Source organism: Lepisosteus oculatus, chromosome 28 (genome assembly GCF_040954835.1).
Source record: "Lepisosteus oculatus isolate fLepOcu1 chromosome 28, fLepOcu1.hap2, whole genome shotgun sequence".
Taxonomy (NCBI): Eukaryota; Metazoa; Chordata; class Actinopteri; order Semionotiformes; family Lepisosteidae; genus Lepisosteus; species Lepisosteus oculatus.
The window spans coordinates 7365697-7385151 of NC_090723.1; the positions used below are offsets into that span (position 1 = coordinate 7365697).

The 19455-nt window shown below is 47.8% G+C and overlaps 1 protein-coding gene across 16 annotated transcripts in view; it reads right to left on the reverse strand.

Annotated features, from left to right (window-relative positions):
* hdac5 (histone deacetylase 5) overlaps nucleotides 1-19455 on the reverse strand; it is a 92280-nt gene that overhangs the window by 44026 nt on the left and 28799 nt on the right. For 11 of the 16 annotated variants that reach the window (XR_011183896.1, XR_011183894.1, XR_011183891.1 and 8 more), the window contains one exon: nucleotides 17232-17303. The exons of the other annotated variants lie outside the window; for them this stretch is intronic. Coding sequence is in view for 3 of the 11 variants with exons in the window: in XM_069185611.1 (XP_069041712.1) it covers nucleotides 17232-17303 (72 nt within the window). In the remaining 8 variants the exon portion in view is untranslated. The remainder of the gene's footprint in view (nucleotides 1-17231; nucleotides 17304-19455) is intronic. 16 annotated transcript variants of the gene reach the window in all.

The window sequence follows — 19455 nt, forward strand, 5'->3', positions numbered from 1 at the left end:
TCTAGCACCAATGTTCTTCCTAACCTGCATCAATGATCTAGACTCTGATGCAGTGATTATGCTTATCAGATTTAGACGTTACAAATTATACAACTGCTGCACAAGAGAGTTTTGACAAAAGGGAGGGCACCAGGCAAATTTAATAAGTGTAAATTACTACATGCAGGGAGCAAGAAAATGAATTTCAAGTATCGGATGTATGGTAATGCACTGAAAGAAACAACACACGAGAAAGCCTGAGATGCTTATTTAAAGTCTTTGCAGTTAATAAAAAAGGCCAACAAAATGCTTGGATATATTGTTAGGAGTGCAGCATTGAAAATGACATTAGAACTATGCAATCCATTTGTCACACCTCATTGAAAATACTGTGCTCAATGTGGGACAACATGCTACAAGAATGATTCAAATTCCCAAGCCACGTGGCATGAATGTCTGTCACCAAGTGTATTTTTTGTGTGATTAATGTCTTCATCCTATGGACACATGAGGTACAGTCAGATGGTTGACCACAACATACGAGTATAAATCTCCCCCGTGTCACACACATTGCCCTACACCCCACCTCTCTTTCTCCATCCTCTTCTCTTCCCCCCTCCCCAGTACTAATTAGCTCACTGTATCCTCATTTCAGCCTCTCCTTTCTCCCTTTCATTCCCAGCAAGGATGAAAACAAACACTAATGTAACACGATGTCTGGTTTCAAGAACTGGGTTATAAATAACACTGGATTAATAATGCACGCAGACAGAGACCGAGCGAAAGAGAGAGAAGGAAAGAGAATGAGGCGTGTGCTTTCTGAGCTTGCTGGTTTAGGATTTTCTCTGGTTTTGAGTGTTCTCCCGCTGTGTCACCTCTCTCTTTAGGAAGCACAGGGTACTGCAAGAGTGTCAGACATCCATGCTCACCAACTGCTTTATCCTTAAGAGGGAGAGACAGGGACTAACCCGGAAAACACAGGGTGCAAGGCAGGGGTATGTTCAACGGGACATCAGTCCACCACTGGGCACACAGTCAAGGAAACAGAGGGCAGTATCGAGCCATCAGTTAGCCTGGGCTGCATGTCTTTGGACATTGGGCTGGAAACAAGAGCACTCAGAGAAAACTCAGGCGAATGGGGAGGAGAAGACACAAACTCTACCTACCAAATTCGAACACACGACCCTGTAGCCATTACGCAACAGGGCTATCCACTGTTAGATTGTGCCACCCAAAATGGACCCAATGAAAGAAAAAGGAATATTATTATAACTGACTTATTTGGATTGATTTAACATCATCAGGACAGAGGTTTTCCTGCTTTTCCACCTGCCACCAGGGACTTGCCCACCTGCAAGGGGCCCAGCGTGTCACTGGGTGATTTTGTTCTGTTCTACCAATTCAACAAACAAGAATAAAACCTATTATAACATTACTGCTGATGATGCTGACTGTAGTCAACAGTGAAATACTGGAATCCTACACTCCGGCGCTTTCTACCCAAAGCACTTTACAGGTAATGGGGATCCCCTCCACCACCACCAGTGTGCAGCCCCAGTCCACCACTACTCTCCCCACACACCAGCTCTCAGCGGGGAGGAGAGCAGAGTAATGAAGCCAATTCATAGATGGGGATTAGTAGGAGGCTATGATTGGTAAAGACCAGGGGGGAATTTGACGCCGCAGTGACGCCCCTGGTGTTTTTAATGACCACAGGGAGTCAGGAACTCGGTTTCTCGTCCGAAGGATGGCACCTTTTTACAGTGTTCTGTCCCCATCACTATGCTGGGGTATTAGGACTAGCACAGACCGCAGGGTGAGCGCCCCCTACTGGCCCCTCTTACACCTCTTCCAGCAGCAGCCCTAGTTTTTCCCAGGAGGTCTCCCATCCAGGTACAGACCAGGCTCACACCTGCTGGGCTCCAGTGGGGCTGCCAGCTGGGAGCTGCAGGGTGATATGGCATGATGGTCCAGTCTGATGTTCCTCAAGGTATGAAGGGCTCCAGTTGTGGTGCTGCTCTACCAGACTAGCAAAAGGGAGTCAGACCAGCATGCCGACGCTGTGCGCGACCAGCGTGCGCCAGGTCCCGGCTGCAGCTGGGCACCTGCAGTCGGGAGGCGTGAGGGACAGCCGAGGGAAGGAGCAGTGGGCGGATGGCGAGAGCTGCTGCCTACGCCATGCCGCGGGATTCCCCTTGACAGGCAGATGCAGCGCCTCGCGCACACCGAGACAGGTAGCTGTAAAAGGAGCCTCCCCCGCACTCACTGCAGCGCAGGGCCCAGCGTGGGAGGCTGGTGAGGCAGGCAAAGGAAAAAAAAAACCCTGTCCAAACACATCATAGGCCCCTGCACTCTTCAAACTAAAAATACCGCACCCCCCCTCCGCATCTGCAGGAGAAGTTCAGCTGAGTATTCGTGAGCGAGTCAGGTGGAAGCTGCAGCTGGCCAAGGGCAGCGGGAGCCCTCAGAGGAGCTGGGCTGAGACAGTCGCAGCCGCTGGAGAGGGGCTCAGGCCCCCTGCAAGTGGCCCAGTGGTGTTCCCTAGGCATTCCAGTGCCCGATCCCAGAGCGATGCCAGGGCGGACTGGCACGCTCACAGCGAGACGTGCCACCGCAGTGCCCATCTGCACTGACCCTTCAGCGGTCTGCAAGGTGATGCCCCACACCTGCCTGCCAGAGGCCCGTGCACAGCAGGCAAGAGGGGGCTCAGCTTTCTGCTTCTGATCTAGTGTAGAACCAAATGTGTTGTAATTACAAACTCAAGAGTACAACCTGCTGTAATATTACTAATACTACTAGCGCCAGCCACTGTGGCAATAATGATTTGCTCTAATAGACTAAATCAGAGTTATTGGGCTGTGATAATCAGTACATGACATGGCATGAATTCTTTTACGCTGAAGAGATGGAAGTCAGAGAGCAGCCGATTCTTTAGACGGGGAAGGTCCGGCTCGCCTGGCTGTGTTTGGGTTTCTTTGCCGGCTCGGAGACGCGAGGGTTTGAAACTGTCGGGAAAACACGAAAAAAGCTCACTGTGCCCGCCTGGCAGTCGAACGAATTAAAAAAAAAAAAAAAAGCTGGGATGCACGAGCTCCCAGCTCCAGCGTGGCTCCTGGAGTTGACACAGCCCCTCTCTGGCGGCTCGGAGCAGCACGGCTCTCTGCCCTGCCACATGTGCCAAGCCAAACAGCTTTGATCTACGACACGCTGCCAGCAAGCCAGGACAGCTAGTGCACGAAGGAAGGGAGAGGGAATTTTAAGCACCAGTTGCAGATTTCCCTCTAAATAGTCCCCTGACTTCTCACAACAGGATCCTTTGCTATCAATTACACATTTAGAGCTGGCTGTACCAGGACAGCGGATCAGGACCTGACGAACAGATTGTTTGAGGCCAGTCAATCAACAAAACACAGCTTGCAGACAATCCCTGAATGGCCTTAAATAGGATCCTAAAATTAAAACATTTAATCCTAAATGAAAAGGAAGCCAGGGAAGTTAGGCTTTAGAACTAACACAGGTTATAGCACTGCCCTGCACTGGAGATGTGCCAATCTCAGTGAAGGAGAACACTGAGAAATCAGGAGGCAATGTGTAATATTGGTCTCTCATTGCTGATCTCTCCCCGAGCTGCCTTTAAACTACAACTCCCAGAAGCCTCCTGGCACGGCCCGCTGTCAGTGTGATGGGCAAAGTAAGAAGAGTGACACCTGAAGAAGGCTCCACGGCCGAAACGTTGTGTTCTCTTTCTTTTTTTTAGCATGGAATTAACCTATTACTTGTTCCAAAGTAGAAGAGCGATGAGTTGTGGGAGTGACAGAAGAAGGAGAGGGTGAGTCCCTCATACAACATCTTAAAATATGAGAGGCATATAGTTTCTATTTTGTTAGTTGCAACAGGACCCAACACTGCGGGCCTATCAGTCCTCTGTTCTCACAGATATGCCCAGCGCAGCAGCCTTGCGGGCTCTTAGCTCTGTTACGAGTCCCGGCCTCAGCTAACAGAACGATCAATTGAAAATGCCCCGTAGTAATAGGATGTGTTATCGAACGCCCCCCTGCTGTCTGGAGCCACTGCAGTCCAGAAGTACAATGTGTAAAGGCCTGAGCTCCTCCTTTATAGTTACACAGCGTCTCTGCATAGACCAGGGCTTCAGCTGATCTGAGTTTGTTCGAAAGCCTTTTCGCTCTGCGGTGTCATTTGTATTCCCTCATTCCCCATTTGTGCGGTTTGCTATCTTCTGAGTGGAAAAGAAGATCATTCTTGGAAAAAACTGTATTGATACCAGGTACACTACTGTTATACACAGTTTTTTACAGGCACACTCTTGTTTTTCGTTAAATATCTTGCTACCCCAGGTTGCCCATCAGGAAAGAGAGAAGGTGTTCGCTTTGCTATTCGAATAGTACAGGTTTGTTGGTTGTCAAGAGAAACTGGCACAGTGAAGGACATCCTCTGGTGTCCAAGCATGCTTCGGGGAAAGACATTAAAATCGGAAGCAGTCTATGCAGAAACAAACCCAAAAATGCACACAGATGTTATCAAGTAATGCCGTTAACGTGATCCATCGGTTTAGAAGTCAGATTCCTGGTACAGAACATTTTTAGTACTATCATCCTTTCCAGTTTCTCATCACCAAATTCAACTGAGAAGTTTAATAGCCCACATTACTACATTGTTATGATCTGCCTCTTACAAAGGCGGAAATCAAAACAGAAACCCCTGTTAAGTTTAACTTGTTAATTACTTGACGTTTTTATTTTTGTCTGTTTTGCAGAAACCACGGCTTACGTCACAGTGTTTTTTTAGCAACGCTACACAGCTATGCACAGAGAAAAAAAAAAAGACCTCAATATTGCTCTCCAGAAATAGCACATGCAACATGAGAGAGGCAGGCTTCTCAAATCTGGGCTGTGCTCTTTCAACCGGGCACAGCAGGAAATGGGCGCAGATCGCACATGCAAGCTAGCTGGAACGGGCCAGTTTGATTAGATGGCGATCCAGTAAAACAGAGAAAGCTCTGCAATATTTATGGCATCTGGAAGGATTTCACAGCAGTTTGGGTTTCACTCAGCTAATAAGAGACACTGTAAATAGTGCAGTGATTTATGCGCCTTAGAAATCCCTGCTCTGGCAAACCCCCGGTCTTTACAATGGCTCCTAAAGATGGAAAACAAGTATCTTGTGCCCTTCAGCAGAGGCAGAAGCAGATAACACAGCACAAGCAATCAGCACAAACAGGAGGTTCAGACTACAGAAACAAGTCATGGGCTCACAACTAGAAGCTTAAAGGCAATGTCAGAATGGAAAATAGGAAACACTTCTTCACACATAGTGTGGTGGGTGTCTGGAACACAATTCTCAGCCTAGGGGGTTGAGGCCAAAACTGGAATTCTCCAAGAAAGGACTGGATGAAATTTTAGATTGACTCAGCTACTATACTGCCAAATCAGCAGTCTGGGCCGAATGTCCCGCTCTCAGTGACCCCCTTCCTTATTCCTTATTCTTTTACATAAGGTGCTGCTTGACAATGCCTCAAAACATTTACTTCTCAAGAGGTTTAGTTCTGGTTGCTGCAGAAACAGCCAAGCTTTAAGTGCGGCCATTTTGACCAGTTCTAATACTAGGACAGATACCTGTCGAAAAGGGTAATGAGGGTGGGATCTCTAGATGAATTGTTCTCGGCACAAAGAATGGCAGTCAGTGAATCCCAACAATGATAAAGCATAAAAACTAATTTCAGCTGCCATGGGAGGGGATATTTGACTGAACTTTCTATTCTCTATTCATGTTTACACGAGTATGTATTTCCATATCTATGCACACATCTCCTGTATGTACGCCTGCTGGTCTCAGTCTCTAAGCCTGGTTTTAGGAAGGCAGAGGACCTTAGTTTAAAGCAGAGTTATAGGCTCTCCTGCTCATGTATCTGTGGAACTCTGGAGAGATCCACAAAAGACTGACATTTTTAACAAACACTTAAAAGACCTACCTTTGTACTAATGCTTTAAACATGTAATTTCTTCTCTCTTTTTCCCTGTTGCATGTTATGTGTGGGATTGTACAGTGCTTTTGAGTTGCTGGAAAAGCTCTCATAAATGATTGAAATGCATTATTCTTGTTTTCCTTCATATTGGGGTGCCAATTAAACAATTTCTTACTTTTAATTATTCCAGGATAACACAGTCTTCTGATAAAGAGAAAAGATTCCTACCAGACCCAAACCCAGATCACTGGTGTCCTGGGAGACAATCACTTCGTATCGAAGTCAACGACATGACCAGAGAGCCTTCCTCCTCTCCTCCGCTCCAAGCAGATCCTGACTACTTATGACCAGCATCTACACAGTGCAGCTTGTGCCATATAGACAATCAAGCACGTAAACAGCATTGAGGACTGCACTGCGCTTATCTAAAAACAGAATGAAGCTAAAAAAAACAAGCACACCCGCAGAACACACCACTACAAAGCCGCAATGTAGCTGACAAACCAGATCTTCATCATCACTGACACATATTCCCAGGAATGCCTCTAAAGCAACAGAGATACTAGACTGCTCCCCGTTTGAAATTTCACTAAAATTACATCTTCAAGTCGCAAACAAAATCAGTTTGTACATAATCAAAAAGGGGGTGATGCTCACACTGCACCTTCAGAATTGATTTCCAAAAGCTGACAAGCAGAAAGGCCATTCTGGTTGCAATGTATCCAAACAGCTGAGAGGGAGACCCAGACTCAGACAGGCACATGGTGTTGGACCCTGGTGCCTGGATATTGGCTCTCTCCTCCAGCCCCGAACCTAACTTCTGCACAGGTCCTGACAGTCACTGCGGGGGCGGACACTCCAGGCTGAGCTTCAGGAAAAGGATTTATACAGCATTTTTTACATTGAGGATAAAAATAACTCCACAGCGCTTAATGAAGTCTGACTTTCTCCTGGGCTAAAATAAAACCCCCCCATCTCTTGCCTGCTCCTGCTTCTGCTCCTGCTGCATCGCGCAGCACCCAGACAGCAGAGCCTGTGTCAGGCCGACACACGATCTCCACACGTCTCCGAACGAGAGCATGGCGACTGGACCTGCTGCCTACCGACACCTGCAAGGAGGGAATCCCCACTTCTGCAGCTAAGAACACATGCTGAGACCTAGACAAGGTCAATAAGCCTATTTTATTTGCTCAGCTGGTTGGTAACTCTCCATCCATCCCTTTTCTAATGCTTTGCGGGGGAGCCAGAGCCTGTCCCAGCAAGCAACAGGTGCAACAGGTGCAAGGCAGATTACATCCCAGACAGGATGCCAGGACACATACAGACACAAACGCACACACTCACACCAGTGCCAATCAACCGACCAGTATGTCTTTGGACCTTGGGAAGGACAACTACTCAGTCTCAAAATCTTTCGGATTTACCATGGATGGGCAGTTTCTTCCAGATACCTATGACTTTTTTTTTTGTAGAAAGACTTTCTTTATTGTAAGTTCACTTTATTGGCCATATACAATTTCTTGCAGTAGGAATTTGTCTTTTCGCATACCCTAACTTGCTCTCCATGAGACACACAGACAGGGAGAGAAGCCGGGGGTCAGAGTGCAGGGTCAGCAGTTGGGGTTAAGGGCCACGCTCAGGGGCCCAATGGAGTAGGATTCCTCTGCCGGCCATGGGATTTGAACCGGCAACCTTCCAGCCACAGGCACAGATCCTTAACCACAGAGCCCCCACAACTTCCCTTCTCAATTGCCAGTACTGTGTTCAGTCCATGGCACTGCAGGACTTTGATTAAGCCAGGTTCTTAATTACTTGATTGACCTCTAACGACTTAGACAGGTCATGAAGCTGAAGATCAGTGGGTTCCCCGGCATTCCCACAACCATCCACATACTCACACGAGCGTGACCGAAAAAAAACTTAGTGGAGGCACAGAAAATGAAGACCTACTGAGCTTTGCCAGAGGCCACAATCTGGCTACAAAAATGGAATGTAGATACATGATTCCTACTCACCAAGTCATACGCAAGAAGAAAAACAATGGTAGCACCTTTGTCCTTTTCTGTGACAGGGCAAGTCTTTGTTTCATTCATTTAACTGATCTTTAGCGGTGCATGGTCAAAGCATTATAACGCCATCAAAGGTCGATTTGATTTTCAAACATCGCCTGGCTCTACACGTTTACTGGTGTGCATGATGTAAGTTTGCAGTTTCTAAAGCCAGCAGCTGAAACTCCACCTGGGAATCAGAGAGGTCTTTTCTGTACTTGTTTGATGTTCTTAGGTAGGACAAACCAAAACGTACAACAACCCCAAAAAAAAAAAGAAATCCAGAGGAAAAAACAAATGAAAGAATGGGAAAGTGTGCCCGACTCTCCTCTATCCTTTTTTCAAGTGTCCCTGTTCCCGATACCTAGCGACGTGCCGGCGAGATGCTGCCAGGTGGCACGCGTTCTCCCAGAGGTGTCGAGCACAGCGACAAGATCAGCAGAAAAAAAGAAAACAATCCGCAAAACCCGGTCGCTCTGCAGTGTCCCCCCCGCCCAGCGGAGGATCCGAGCGATAACGAGCGCCCAGGGAGGGAGGCAGGGAACAGCCCGGTTCTCTCTGTCAGGCGGGACGACTGTGCAGCTCCTTGGCACAGGACGCCGCTCAGAAGGTTCTCCCACCCCCTCCCTGTGTTTCCTGTGCAACGCTTGGCCAGAGGCTCCAGGTTTACAGTGACACATGAAGGCGAGCAGAGAGCAGAGCAGGCCTGCCAGACTGGGTTCGAACCACGGGCTCAGACAAGGTACCGTACCCCCCCCAGACCTCCTGCGCCTCCCATCAGAGGAGAACCTGAACTATTTCAAAAGGGTGCCCTCACTTCTGCTTCTGTAACTGCCACTGTGACGGAGTGTCCTAATGACAAGCCTCTGGAGCATGAGACAATATCGATTTCGCCAAACTGACAAGGCACCAAGCTCAAAACTGAGCCTCTGTTTAAAGCTGAGGCTCCTAAACTTGACTGACAAGCAGGCAGGTAAACAGAAGCCAGTCTTGATGTCCAAGCAGTGATGAATCAGTGCTACTGGTAAAGAAACCCGTGTTTCCACTCACTCCCCGTTGTTTCCACAACACTGCCTCTGCAGAGCATAGATGATTTATTTGGAGTTAAAAATAGAGACCTGAGACTCAGGTAAACAGGATTTACATCTCTGTCACACTGGGCTCTCTGCTTTTGCTCAGGCCTGAAATCGTACTCTCTGCTGTGGCTTACTTTATCATGGCGTTATGCACTGGTCTGAGCAACATTAGACACTGCCAGAAACCAACTTCATGGCAATGTGTTTTCCTGGATTTTAATTTCTTCACTTCTGTATCAGACTGTATCAAAAGCTGATTCTGTAGAATTAGTGGATTTTGAGCACAGTTCCTCGTATAACAACTTTATAGACTATTAAATCCTGCCTCTATAGTGGCTTTTGCACTGACCACATTCTTCTTAACGTGCAAACTTTCCATCCCCAACAAAACAAACAGATAAAGACATCAGCTATGCTTAGCACAGCATTTAGGTCATAGCTCTGACTCCTTGAAAAACAGTAAAATGCCATCTTTGTTACAGATATGAGCCTTTAACAAAAGCACACTATGTACTCCATGGGATATATATACTGTGAAGATAACACATGTATGCACGCTCTGTGTATCACTACGTATTTTAACACTGAAGGCAAGCACGAGGAGAGGCTAGAACTATTTGCAGGACGGTGTCATTATGCAGACTGGCCTCTGAGGGGCTGCACTCTCATCAGCTGTGCAAATCAGGCCAGTAGGAAGTCATCTGATAGCAGTTGTGAAACTTACCCACTTCACAAACATAATGCTGGAAAAACTTCCATCTACTTATTCAGCCGACCCCTTCTGAGCATTCTGACGAATGTGAAGAAGCTTAATTACATTAAATGTCTTTGGAGTCCTGCACAAGAAAAGCAATCTCCCGTTCCTAGGGCTGGTCGATTGAGAAACACATCTCCCAGGATCTTCCCCAGCCTGAGTCTAGTATTTAAGGAGGGAAAAAAAACATTATGGTCTTTCAAAAGAAAGTGAAAAATTCAAAAACCTAATGAAGACAAAAACGTAAAAAGCCTGCAAAAACAAGCAGGAAATGTAGCTTTTTGATCACGTTTTTTCTTTATGTACCACAACGTGGATATACGTCCACACGCAGAAAACAGAGTAGCAGAGTAGCAGAGTAGCAGAGTAGCAGAGTAGCAGAGTAGCAGAGTAGCAGAGTAGCAGAGTAGCAGAGTAACAGAGTAACAGAGTAACAGAGTAACAGAGTAACAGAGTAACAGAGTAACAGAGTAACAGAGTAACAGAGTAACAGAGTAACAGACTGGTGTGCAATCAAGGTGATGATGCCAAGGCCATCACAGGCTTGGGTCATATCTCCTGGTGCAGCAAAACCTTGAACCTGGGTCATATGGCGGGGTGTCTCATTCACAGGAAAGTCCAAAACATGACCACTGTGCCATATTTCTCACAATGACCCTTAACTCCGAGCAGAGCATTCACTAAAGCACAAGAGATGAGACCTCCTGTATTCACACTGGCACTGCTGCTTATTTCTCTCGTTTCGTTTTTCCACAAAGCGGGAGGCTAAACGCGTTGTGTGACCGGCAATTTGTCTTCTCACCTCCTGCGCCTCAGTCTCTGATGGAGGCAGAGGAGCCCGTGCAGTTAGAGACATCCTCAGGGGCATGCTGGGTAATTCCGGACACTTAATGCATTACGCAAACCCCACTGGGAGGATGGGGTAGGAGCTGGGAGTTGGGAGGGGGTGGCAGATGTAGAACAGAAATGGGGCCAGGAAGATGGTGATGATTTGAGGGGGGGGGACACAAGTATTAGCCCAATAGAACTGTCTTGGCAGCACTGAGGAGCTTAAATTTCACCATTTCCAAAAATAGTACACTATTATAGGCCGAGATCTGGAATGCCAGGCAGGGGGCATGATTGGGGTCTTACACAACCAGGCCGCTTGGCACCGCCGGGAGGCTCAGTGGCAGAGGTCATGGAAAGGGGATGGTAAACAGGGCTGCCGTCATCCTGCAGGACCCAGCCGGGCTTGGTATTGCGTGAGCCCAGAAATAGCAGGACTCCTGAAAGCGGGAGAGGGCTATTTTTAATCCATTTGTATTTTAGCGGCCTTGAAAAAAAAAAATCGCAATGATCACTAAACAAACCCCCCCCCCCCCCACCACCTCCTCCGGATCGCTCCCGCTGCTCTGTCCGGCTGTTCCAAAGAGAACGGGCCTTTCCCGGGCTCGGACTCCTCACTCCCCTGGGTCCTGGCTCGGCGCCTTCGCTTTAATTCAAACGCTAATGAGCGTTTCTCACGCTGCCTCTTTTGATGGATGGGCCCGTCTTTTTGAAGGCCTCGCAATGCGTGAGCGAAAGCAGGATTTCTCAAAGTCAGGAGGGTCTGAAGTGCAGGATTTATGGCAAAATTACAAACTGCACATCTTTAGGCAGGAGCAGGATGGATGCCACCCCCCCCCCCCCTGCACAGCAACACAGCCCAGATTAGAAGGCACAGCTCTTCAGTTCCCATACATTTCTAAGTATGACTCGTATATAATTAGAGGGCTGGGAGCTGGGAGAGAGGACAGCCTGTGTGGCTGAATCCAGCGATCGTCACTGGCAGACAGTTCAAACAAGTCGCAACATTTGGCTGCCGATTCCGATTCAGATGGCTTGTGGAACCCCCTGGTGCAGCGAGGAACTGCTTGCTTTAGACTGGCAGGCAGAGAGCACACTGCATGCCCACAATCAATGATAGCCTTCGTTTCACCGGGGCTGCTGCACGGGTGACTTTTCACTTCAAGGTTTTGCTGCACCAGGAGATCAGAAGACCCACACGCTTGTCGATTTCTCCAGAGCGCCATAACCGGTATTGGTTGGACTGGAAAATGTCTCCCTCAAAGAATGACAGCAAGGACTGAAGTAAGAAAATAAGAATGGCTGCAAAGAAGAGGGGGCAAAGTCATCAGGCTCATTTGGCTACTAGCTAGTGGCTAACTGGTCCAAGGATCTTGTCTATTTGTTTCTTGAAATACGAGGGTAACAACAACATCACAGGCTACCTTTGTACGCAGAACTAAGCGTTAGCCGTTCTTGCTTTTGTGTACTTCCACGGTTCCCAGTTGCGTCCTTCTGAATCACCCGTGAAACACTAACCAGAGTCCACACAATGAGGTCTTACTAGTGCATTGTACAATTTGAACAAAACACCCCTTTCTTTAAATTCTACAATTTTGGTTTCTGTCCTAGAATTTTGTTTGCCTTCTTTGTTTGCTTCTCCACACTGTATAGAAGATTAAAGGGGATGGAGCACCATAAACACCTAAGCCTTCTCACATCAGTAGCCTCCTCTCCCATTAAGGCACAGAGCAGTCCAGTCAGCCCTTACCTGGTCTCTGGGAAGACGGAGGAAACCACAGCACCTGACCAAGCAGTGCAGCTGGCATTAGGAGAGCATAAACTCCATGCAGACAGGTCCCTCAACCTAGAATAGAACCCAGGACCCTGGGGTTGAGGTCACAGTGCATCCAGCACACATGTTCTTCCCCATCGCTTCCTTCTTGTGTCTCCCTCTCTCACACCTCCTCCCTTCCTTTCCCTCCTCTCTCCTTTTACCACAGCTACTCACACCCCTTTACATCACACTCTCCTCGCCAGCTGTCCCCCATCCTCTCTCCATCACTCTGGGGACCGCAGGTGACAGAGATCCCAGCCTGGCTGGCCGCCCCCTGTCCTTTCCCATGGATGATGAGGGGCAGCAGAAAGTTCACCGTGATACTGGGGAACTCTACTGGCAACTCGCTCTGAATTAGACTCATTGTCACTGTTTTCAATCAAGCAATTACAAGTTTCAGAATCCTTCTGTTTTAAATTCCCTTAATCCTCTCCCAGCCTGTCAGATTCTACCACTTGAGAGTCTCACTCCCCCTCTTAAATCGCAGATTTAGACAAAGACAAAGCAGCGTCATTTAAGCTAGTGAAAGCAACACGATGAAAGAACAGAGGAAATCTTTGTTCTTGTAGGTGCTATTTTGCACGACTTTAAAGTATTGTTATGTTAAGACAGGACAGGCCTCTGCGGTAGGATGCTTTTCAATAGCAAAGGAGACCGATGCGAAAAAGTTCTTGCAAACTTTGGGTCCCAACGAAACCCGTTTCAAAGATTGTCAAGGTCAGCTGATTCCCTGGCGTGACTAACGACCTTATCCAGAAGGGAGAAACATGCGTCTCTGACGTCATTACAGGTCAGCCCTCGAGACCGTGTCCAATCCGTCCTGCGTGTCGTGTTGACAGCACAAAAATCCGCTTTAAATTAAAATAGGCTGACCACCACACCAAGGTACACTGGAAGCGCTCTCGCTAAAGGCCGGTGAAGAATTGAAAAGCCGCAGCGTAACTTGTAATCAAAAATGAGTCAGCAAATGACTACCTGCTTCTTGCTCTTATTTCTGTGAGGATTCACAGGCAAATAAATCAAATTACATCATGAGGTGTCTAACAAGTAAAGAATATTAACACTTCATGTGTGCACCAGCCAAGCTGTAAGGGCTTTCTCCGACAGACAGACGTGCTAGGTGCTCTAAAAGAAAAGCAATTTTAGTACCAATTATACTTAATTAAATACTTCTTTGGTTAGTATTACTTGCATTGTCAGCTGGGCCCTCAATTTAAAGACATTAACAACAGCACACGTCAGTCAGTGACGGCTCTTCCCATAACACAGAGACATGCTCTGGTTATAGTATGTATGAAGTTGTGGCTTAACTATCTGCGTCACAGCAAAAAAAAAAAAACACCCTTGGAAAACAGGGGGAAAAAAGATTACTGGGCCTGCTGAGTGGCTCACCTGGCAAGGCTGATCCCTATTTGGTCCCAGAACAATATTAATTTAATAAATGAGTCACTACGTCTCCAGTACATTTCATGAGTGTGCATGTTTCATATCTTTAAAAGAACATTTAACCAGAGATTTCATGACATTTCATAAAGCAAACCTTTCAGAATAAAATCCCTAGTTAAACATTTAGGAATTTTGCAAAGTTACTGGTTTCTTCTTACACTAATAGCTAAGCATACATATGTAGCTAAAATTGACATACAGCACATAAACACACAGATCTGCCCAGGTGCTTTTTACTTTCAGAGTGATCATGACAGATCACTGAATTTGCTTTTATACAAAGAGTTGAAGTTCCACACTGAAATTCTTGCAGTTTACTCTCTCTCTCGCTCTCTCTCTCCATGTTCTGTCCTGCAGCCACCAGCACCATGGCCTGTCCCACCACACTGTCCCAAGCGTTTCCACAGGGATATAAGGCTGACACCTGATTGGGCATGAGCCAGTCCGCGTCAGCTTGTGTCACTTCAATTTGACGTGCACTGGAAATCATGCCCGATGGCCGTACTAACACCTGCCTGGAACATGGGGCGGCGTGCTTCTATACAGGTGTTCATAAGAAGACATTATTAGGTGATGAAAAAACACAGTATGAATATCAAGGCAGGTAACTGGTAACTGTGTTTTAATTTCACTGTAGCTGTTATGCAGCCTTGAAGTACCTGATCGACTGCAGAATGACTGCAGAATCTTAATGCTCCATCATATTTGAGCAATTCTTTGAAACCCATGGGGTAAATGAATGCAGGACTGCAGACCATTCCTTAAAAACACATCCCTAAAAATCAAGCAATAAGCCACACCAACAATGATCCTAGTAGGATGCTCTTTTTTACCCTGGTTTATCTGTATAAAGTGGCTTGTTCCCCTGCACTGAGCAGCAGCGGAGAGCAAAATGAAGGAAGTGGAAGGCAGGGAAAGGGACTGGGGTGGTGTTGTAGGACAGGCTAGACGCACCTCCATCCGTCAAAAAGGAAAATCAAGGGCTCTGTCCACCGAGAAAAAGGTCCGAAAGCTCACATCATTGTGGTTTTTAAGGCTGCCACATACTCCTTCTTTGCCTTCATGCAAAGGCAGTTTTGCTTTGTCCTCTGCACAAAAACAACAAGCACGGACTGCACTGCCTTGATAACGTTAACCCCCCCCTCGTCTGTTTTCACAGCATCAATTAAGTTAGACTACTTCAGTAAGGATGAATTACAAGAGAGCCTGATATTTTTTCTCTGCGCGGCTGCGGAGCACTCGTTATTGTGATTCAAGCAGGGTTGTGCATCCTTTCATCTGAAACAGCCCTTCAGTGTGCTGTAAACACATGCCTGGTCCTGAAAGCCTTTTCGAGAGCCCTCCCCTGAATAATTCATGCAATAACCTCTTAGCACGTCTCATCAGCGTTTCAGCTGCGCACTGCCTACCGCTTGCAGCCGATGTTCAGCAGGAGAGAGGCTGGTCTGTCGGCTTGCAAGCCCTGGGAGCCCTCCTGGGCTGGAGCGCGTCTGTCAGTGGCCCTCTCGGTCAACACATTTCAAATTCAGCCTTTCTCCTAAGGATCTCGAGACCCTATTATCTGAAACGTTTTGGTTTGTTTCGCTCCAGTTTTTACACATTTCCCAGCCAACCAAAGGGATCCACACAAGCAGGGAGGGGGTGGGGGGGGGGGAGATTGATGGACATCCTCTAATTATTTAATAAATACCCAGATCCTGATCAGCAGGACTAAGTATGGAGCCCGGAAGAGTGGAGCTCACACCTGGATTTCTGCCGGTTTCACTCATTGTCATGTGAAATCCTGCATGGCTCAGGATTTCTGAACTCTGTAAACTTTTACACTTCCACATCCTGCAACCCTGATCTTCCAGACTGGCTGAATGTACTTGCTAATCAGTCTCTCCAGCAAATCAAATGGATCGCATAATTCCTCCTTCTACTTTCTGAGCACTGTCTGCAGTATTGTGCCATCATAGCCGGGCTGCTACAGCCGGACCTGAGCCTATAGAGCTAAAGGATTCTGACAATCGTCTTGCACGTGGAAAACTAACAGCAGAAAAGCCATGACAGATGCTGAGACATCTGTTGAGTTGAACTGTGCAAAACATACATCAGGACCTCAGTTATTCTGCCAGAGATCTAAATTAGTTTCCGGAGTTTGTAAAGAAAGAAAACGGGAGGCCATGAATAAGAATGGAAGAAGTGATTTTGCAATAATCTGTCTTTTCTTGGAACATTACTGTTCGCTGTTACAGAAGATTGATTTCCTGAGACTGCAAAGCTACCGGGCTGCAGGATCTACACGTGCTACGGACAGTGACTGCATGAAGAGGGAATAAGCTTGCCTTGATTGAAATAAAAGAACACTCATTGGCGTCCATGCAGTGGGGGGTTTGGAATTTGTTTCAGATGCCGAAAAGTTCGGCACTATTAATTCCCCTTCAACATAAGGGCTTGTATTCTTTTCTCCCTGCTCAATTTCTATTTTGATACATTTATTATTTCTTTTTATTACGTTAGCGGCTTATTGCCTCCTGAAATGATCTAATTGGTAACAAAAGCTTCTTTCATGGGAGTAGGGTTTTGTAATCAAGTGATTCTGTATCCAATGCAAAGTGTCTCAATGAGTCTCTTCTACTTCCACAAACACACACACACACACACACGAGGAATGTAGACTCTGTTGTCCCCTCTCTGTCTTCAATCGGTACAAATTCTCCCATTTGCTTATCAGGTGTCTACAGCTGACAGGTAGCCATGGATGAGGACAATTAAAGACACCCAGTCCAGAGGCACAGAATGACTGTGTGCCCTGAGCCCTCAGAGAAAGCATATCAGCTCTTCATTCAAGATGTCAGATCAGCACTTTCTGTTGTGCCAAATCCACAAGTTCAATTGTTAACCCCTGAAGCATGCTTATGCCTGACCTCCAACTGCCCCCTCAACTGGTTAGGGACTCAGATGACCTCTAAACAAAGGCAAACATGGGGAGCAAAAGGTAGCAATACTTCCTCGACACATTCGGTCACCGGGTCTCCTGGCTTGGAGAAGGCGACCGATCGCCCTCAACAAGACTGCAGCCAGAAAAGCTTTAACCCCAGCCATCCCCAGCTCCCATCTTTTCTACCTGCCAATTTACCACTGTCCTTTCCCCTCTCCAACCTTCATACTCCCCCTGTTTCCACTCCACTTCCCGTTCCATATGTCCCCAGTCACTCTGATTGACCCCCACTGCTCATCTCCTCCGTCTCCCCCTGTCCTCTCTGCTGTGCACCAGTCCGGTCCCCTCCCTCTGCCCCGTCCCGCTCTCTGCACTCACCGGTACTGGGGATGGTGTGTATTCGGGTCCTGGCCAACAACTCCAGCGGCTGGTCCCGGCTGGTCACCCCCTCTGAGGAGAGACACGATTCCGTCTCGTAAATGGTCTGTAACATCGCGCACAGCCCCGGGACAGTAGGCCTCAAAAGCATGCCAACCCTGCAGCGTTCCAGAATGCTAGTGGAGAAAACGGTGGATGAAGGCAACGGCAAAAAGACCCTCAAAACTGAAGACCCTCCAGCTGGGGTTTTGAATCAAAAAGATCGAGGGGGAAAGTAAGATTTCCGTGCTGTTTTAAGCAAACAGAAGCCCTTTCCTGGTTCCTCAGTATAAAGGAAATCTGAAGAATGGCAGAGAGAGATAAAAAAAGAGTAACAAGCTTATTTGTAAATGCTATTAATCCCCAGTGATACTTTAGAGCAGAGCACAAGTAGCCAAAGTCCTTTAAGCTCTCATGGGATGCACTGGGACGTGAGGTGGGGGGAGGCTGGAGGCTGGTCGGGAATTAGTGCCGGAGAAGGAAAGGAACGGATCGGAAATGACGGATGGAGTCAGAACCCCCGACGTTTCAAAAATCGATGAAAAAGAAAAAGAGTTGAAACTGCCAAAGCGCTCAACTAGTTTTGATAAGAACCAGGCCAGAGTCCCATCCAGGGCTGTCAGTTCAAAAGCCAAGCCGTTCGAATTCGCTTTCTCTCTCTCTTTGGGTCCGAAGCCCTCTTCAGCCCGGGCCCCAGCTTCTCAGAAACAGCAGGTCGGAGGAGGTGGGGGGGGAGAGAAGGAGCAGGGTCCGTGTCCGCAGAACAGAAAATGAGGAAAAACGTAACTCCAGAGCAGAGGCTGCAGATCGAGGCACAAAGACCTCCTCGGGCGCAAGGGAGCCCGATCCCACGGGCAAGGGGGGCCAGACGGCGAGGGTCTGCCCTGGCCAGACGGAAACAGACTGACCCGGCTGGACCACTGAGCACAACCACCCCCCCCCCACCGCCGCCACCACCTCTGCTCCACTCCACTCTCTGGCTCGCGCACGCACACACACAGACACGCACGCCGGCACACTCTTGCGGTGCGTGTCACGGTCCCAGCCGAGGAAATCCGCCGGTTCCAAACAACAGAAACGCCTCCCCCCCCCCCCCACCCCAGCACAAAAAGGCAAGGAAAAAAAAAACAATAACAAAAATGGAAGGAGCAGGTGACTCTTGGCTGGCTGGCTGGCTGGCTGGCTGGGCCTCCCCCCCTCCCCTCCTGTGTACGGCGCTCAGTGCAGAGGGAGAGGAGAGCGCCGCTGCCGAGTTTACAAACAGACTGCGCTCGGCCAGCCGGGGAGGCTGGAAATAGCGCTGGAATAGCGGGAGGGGAGGGGCAGGCTATAAATAGAGCAGCGCGGAGAGAGCACGCTCGGGGAAGGAGGTTCACTCCAGCAAACACCGGGGACCAATCAGAGGAGCCGTTCCCACAGCCTGGGGACAGCGCTGCCTGCACTGCCAGCCTGCACACACACACAGCTCTCCACAATCTCCCAGGCAGACACACACACACAGCTCTCCACAATCTCCCAGGCAGACACACACACAGGGTGGCACACACACACACACACGGACAATCACACAGAACGCCGGATTGAAGATCTCATATTCAGTCCTGCAGAAGGCTGTAGTGATGATAATATCTGATGCTTTTATTAATGGCAATTTTTACTTTGCATTCTGCAATACTCCTTTGTTACTGTCGGAATTTGCCAGGGATAAAGGTGCCTGCCAGATGAAATTACTGCCATAATTGTATAGCTGCACATTCATTTCGAAACACGCCAACTTCAGCAGAAAAATTTGCAAACAATTATATGTTTTTACTGTATATGTACCCTCTTAAAGTATTGAGATACCACAGTCAAAGGTCCATTTAGCCCAGCACACTCTTTGTGGGATCATCTGAAATGCTTTGCCAAGCTTTTGCTGCAGCCACATCATTTTTCATTAATTCCTTACACTTATGTGTACAGTGATGTAGTGATTTTCTGGACACTCCACTTAAAGTGTTGTACAGGTAATGGGGACTCCCCTTTACAAAACCAGTGTGTAGCCCCCACCTGGATGATGAGACGGCAGCCACAGTCTTCAATACACTCCCCACACATCGGCTGTAAGTGGGGAGGAGAACAGTGTGATGAAGCCAGTTTATAGAATTATTAGGAGGCCGTGATTGGTAAAGGCCAGGACACTGGG